Raw genomic sequence first — 5,391 nt, 5'->3', positions numbered from 1 at the left:
TTGTTGATGGGCACTTAGGTTGTTTCCAACTCCTTGCTATTGTGAACAAAGCTGCAATAAACATGGGTGTGCATATATCTGCTTGGATGTCAGCTATGACAACATCTTTTAATGGACTTAATTTTTTTTACTTCCTTACCAAATATTTTTTAATGTGAGGAATGTGCTTTTCTTTCTTGCTGTCTCCTTCTGGAGCCTTCTTACTTGGTTTAACATTGCCATTTTGGGGTGCTATGTTGTCCTCTATCAGTGTGATTCCTGCAGGGTTGTCAGTCAAGAGATACCTCTCACAACACACACCCAGCTTCTAGGGAACAAGTGGGTAGCTCACCATCAGGGCTAATGACAACTCTCCTCCAGGAAGTTTTGTAGTTGAACAGACATTGGAGGTGATCCAAAGCACTGAGTCATACTATAACAGACAGTGTGTAAATGGTTCTTTCACCTCAGTGAACCTAAGAATCCCCTGGAAAGTTTATTAACATTTCTAGTTACTACTCCCAGAGATTCTAATTCAGTAAAGTCTAAAGTAGAGATTCAAGAATCAGCATTTTAATGAGAAGACCAGGCTTTGGAAAATTCTGCCTGTAAAATCCATGAGTCATTCCCACTGAGGTCCTCATAACTAGCTTGATTTCTGATTTGTCCAGTTATCCTTTCCATACTATGAGTTACTAATGTTTTCCACTTTATTTCCCTTATTACATGGAACCATAATCAACATCCTTGATACAAGCAGTCAGGAGATCAGAAGACATATTGCAAGCCTTCATTTAGTCAGGGACCTCTCCAAATTACTAAGGGTTAATGATATCGGTATGAAGACTAAGGTGTGCCTAATTCAGACCGTGGTCTTTTCAAACACTTGTTATGCTGCTGAAAGCTGGACACTGAATAAGGATGACAGAAAAGAGTTATTGATTCCTTTGAACTGTGGTGCTAAAGAAAAGTACCGAACATAGCATGGACTGCCAAAAGAGCAGATAGGTCTTGGAGAAGATGCAGTCCGAGTGCTCTTTGGAGGCAAAGATGATTAAGCTTCACCTCACACACTTTGGGTATGTTGCGAGGAGAGACTATTTCTTAGAAAGGGGCATCAGGCTTAGAAAGGTGGAGGGTCAGCAAAAGAGGGAAATACCCTCAGAGATATCAACACATTGACTGCAGCAATGAGCTCAAGTATGTCAGAGACTATATGGATGGCACAGGATGCGACAGGTTTCAGATCAGTTGTTCACAGGGTTACTATGGTTCATACTTGACTTGACAGCACCTAACAACAATAATTATTTCACTGACAAAGCAGAATTGCCCCAGAATTTCCAAGACAATAATCCTACAGATGTTAACTGCCTCATCCTTCTCCTATAGAGCGGCTGCTGAGTTCAAACCAACAATCTTTAGTTTAGCAGCTGAATGCTTAACCACTATATTACCAGGGCTTCTCCTTTGATAATAGGCCATGGAATTTAGTAATAGGACTTAATAATAAAATAATAATTTTCCAGTATGGAATATCTAAAATTACTGAAACTTCAAATTTGTGTTTTATTTTTCAATTGTTTTATATTTACAATTTAGCATATTCATTTTCTCAAACTTCCCATAAGCTTTGTAAACTCACTATGTACAATTGTAAAGGCATGTTGTGTTTATAAAATTATGATGTAGCGCTTTCTATGAAGATGGCGCCGAAAGCTAAGAAGGAAGCCCCTGCCTCTCCCAAAACTGAAGCCAAAGCAAAGGCGTTAAAGGCCAAGAAGGCAGTCCTGAAGGGCATCGACAGACAAAAAAAGAAGATCCACACGTCACCCAACTTCCGGCGGCCTAAGATGCTGAGATTCTGAAGGCAACCCAAATACCCCCGGAAGAGTGCCCCCAGGAGAAACAAGCTTGACCTCTATGCCATCATCAAGTTTCCCCTGACCACTGGGTCAGCCATGAAGAAGATAGAAGATACCAACATACTTGTGTTCATTGTGGATGTCAAGGCCAACAAGCACCAAATTAAACAAGCTGTGAAGAAGCTCTATGACACTGATGTGACTAAGGTCAACACTTTGATTAGGCCTGATGGAGAGAAGGAGGCCTATGTTCGACTTGCTCCTGACTAAGATGCTTTGGATATTGCCAACAAAATTGGGATCATCTAAATGGAGTCCAGCTGGCTAATTTTAAATATAAATTTTTCTCACACACACACAAAAAATTATGATGTAGCAAAAAACCTTAAATGGCTTTCTAAAAAAGATGAATGCAGAACAGATTATCCGAGAGGCTGGGTTCTATGAGAGGAAGTGTGGGGTCAGGATTGGTGGAAGATCTATTAACAATCTGCGTTATGCAGATGACACAACTCTGCTTGATGAAACTGAGGAGGACCTGAAACGCTTGTTGCAGAGGGGTCCTACAGCTTTCAATATGGATTGAGGCTCAATGTCAAGAAGACAAAGATTCTCACCACTGGACCAATTGGTAGTATCAAAATGGATGGTGAAGAGATTGAGATTGTTAAGAACTTTAGTCGGCTTGGCTCCATGGTCAACACTCTTGGCACCAGTAGCCAGGAAATAAAAAAACGTATTGCGCAGTATCTTTTCCCCAAAGAAGTTAAAAGCTCATTACAAAGATTAGACATTACACATAGGAAATAAAATGTGAAATTACCTACTAGTCATCTTAAATAGCATATCCCCATAGCTTTGATGTTAAACAGGAATAAATGTAAACCAACATTTCTATTTTACTGTGTGCTGGTGTATTGAATATTTTCTTCTTGTTATTGTTGTTATGTACCTTTGAGTCACTTGTGACGCATAGTGACCCTATGTACAACAGCCCTGAACCCTGTTTTATCCTGAGCCAACCTTATTGTGTCTAACACACCTACCCCTAAGAATCTTTGCCTTCAAGAAGCAGCCCAGTTTCACTCACTCCAGGATGAAACTGTTTATTTTCTTCCCTTACTAAATTAAAATGAAAATCTTTGGGCTGCTTTAGAAAAAGGTCTGTGAAGGCTGGTTTTCTAGGAACAAGAATGCCAAACTCTTGTGAATTTGCTGAGCACTCATAGTCCCCAGAAACTGGCTCTCACACACAGCACTGCATTCACTCTTGCCCATGATAAGATATCTAAGATGCTTTAGTACAATCAGCTTTCTCTGAATGAAGAAGAAAGGGTTATCAATTAACGAAGAGCACCTTTCCTTAGCTTTCAAACACATTCCATGGAAAGAGAGGCAAGCACCTTACCATGCAACAGATGATTTCGATTCCGGGAACAGAGAACAGTTAGAAATTTCACTTCATCTGTACCCCATTTCTTCTCTCCAGCTTCATACAGTTCCTAAGGCCAAATAAACCACAGGATTAAAACAATGCAGAGGATGTGCCAAAACATAAGCAAATATTTCCAAAATGTCAAAGCTGAGTTAGCTGAGATTTATTCTGTTGATGCTGGGTGGAAATGATGCTTGGTAGTAAATGCATATGCCTTGGGATTTTTACAGAGGTAAACTAAACACAAAAAACTTCAAACTCACCTTCATCAAGTTGGTCCTGATTGACAATGACTCACTGTTGGGTTTCTAAGGGTGTAAATCTTAATGGGAAGGGACTCTCATTATTTTTCTGAGCCTGGTAGATTTGAACTGAGGGAATATTTTCAGCCTTTAACAGCTCAACTCACTATGGACTATCCTACTAGAGTCCAGGTAAAACTAAACCTGTCTTTAGTATCTCCTGCAGAGTCAGGGGAACACCAGCCTCTCCCTATGTGCAGACTGCAAGGTTTTATCTCAAGAGCTAAGTGGACAGCCCTAGTTTGAGCTGTTCCAACCATATAGCAGTTCCCAATCACACTTAAATGTGTATAAATTTAACTTAATGTATATTAAAAACCAACTTTCAATCAGTTACAGAATGTCATTTAAAAACAAAAACAAAATTTTTCCTTTAAAAGAATAATTTTTAAAAATATGGACGGAACTGATACATTTTTTGTGTGTATTTCGGTGGTTTTCAATAGCTGGTAAGGGCAAGCTCTGGTGGCCTAGAGGTAAGAAGCTGCCCTGCAATCTCAGAGGTGAGCAGTTCAAATGCACCAGATGCTCTACTGGAGAAGGAGGGACAATCTCCTCCTGTACCACTCAGATCTGATTTGACGGTACATACACACACACACAAATAATAAAAATAAAATTTAAAAATAATAGCTGATGAGGTTGGACATTTAATTTTTTTTTATGTTTCTTTTCCATTTTAAAAATTTTATATTGGTTTGGATATTGTGATTTTGGCCTAAAAGTTGGCAGGGTTTTTTTAAACTATTATAGTTAGTAGGCTTTGGTGTCCAGCTACCTTAACTGCAGACACATTGTCTTGCAAATCAGCATGGTCTTGGAAATCATCAACAGCTGTGTGACCAAGATAAGAGATAAAGTGCTTCCCACACTGGGCAGCAAGACTTGAGGTGAGTACAGCTTGTGGCAGCAAGACCCTGGTGAGAGTGAGACTCTGGTGGTGGAGAGACTGTGGCATTTTTGTGGACAAACAGTGGCAAGGTGTGACCTGAGGCTTCTTGCATTTGTGCTGGCCATAGTTAAAGGTTTGGCTGTTCTTGCCAGATGTTTGAAGGAGAAGCTAACTTACAACTGCTCTGAGGCAAACCTTGACTGATGATTTGGATTTGAATGTTGAACTGAAACTAGAACTTGGACTTATTAAGGAACTGTTGGGCTAAAGCCTTGATTTCTATTGTGAGATAATTATTTGTCTTCCCCATTCACTTCCCTAATAAACCCCATTGTTGGTACTGTAACTGTGAGTGTGTGAACCAGCAGCAAATAAATGAACCCCTGCTGCTGTGGCTCTAGAGGCTCCATGGGGCTGGGCTTCAGGCTCTTTATCTGCTTTCTACTCTGGGGCAGTGAGGGGCTGTGCTATTCTTACTCCCTCTGGCCCTTTCAGAGAGACGTGCCTGGCTGTATGCCCCCATCTACAGTTTTCTGCTTCTCTTTACACACACACAAGAATCGTATACACTGTGATTCATTCATATCCTTTTGTGTTTCACACATTCCTTCATTCACATGGTGTTTCATATGATCATTCTCATACACTGGATTCTATAAAATTAATCACCATTGATTTATGCCCACTATTACCTCATATTTTCATATGCCATTTCTAGATTTCTCTTTTGTCAGTTCACTGTTAGTATTAATTATCCATTAAAACAAAATAACACCAATCCCCCCCAAAAAACTCACTAAGGTACTCTTATTCTCACCCCAGTCAAAATAGCAAAATTTAACAGAACAGCAAGCAACAAATGCTGGCGAGGTTGTGGAGAAACTGGAACCCTGACTCACTGTTGGTGGGAGTGTAAAA

At 39.9% G+C, this 5,391-nt stretch overlaps 1 protein-coding gene across 2 annotated transcripts in view; it reads right to left on the bottom strand.

The window, feature by feature from the left end:
* Nucleotides 1-5,391, bottom strand: part of ANXA4 (annexin A4) — a 50,507-nt gene that overhangs the window by 17,488 nt on the left and 27,628 nt on the right. For both annotated transcript variants that reach the window (XM_006882294.1, XM_006882295.1), the window contains exon 8: nucleotides 3,253-3,346. In XM_006882294.1, the coding sequence (XP_006882356.1) occupies nucleotides 3,253-3,346 (94 nt within the window). The remainder of the gene's footprint in view (nucleotides 1-3,252; nucleotides 3,347-5,391) is intronic.

Source organism: Elephantulus edwardii, unplaced genomic scaffold (genome assembly GCF_000299155.1).
Source record: "Elephantulus edwardii isolate Elephantulus edwardi_28Jun2011 unplaced genomic scaffold, EleEdw1.0 scaffold00019, whole genome shotgun sequence".
NCBI classification, from domain to species: domain Eukaryota; kingdom Metazoa; phylum Chordata; class Mammalia; order Macroscelidea; family Macroscelididae; genus Elephantulus; species Elephantulus edwardii.
Note: the sequence above shows the minus strand (reverse complement) of the source record. Positions and strands in the feature narration are given on the sequence as shown.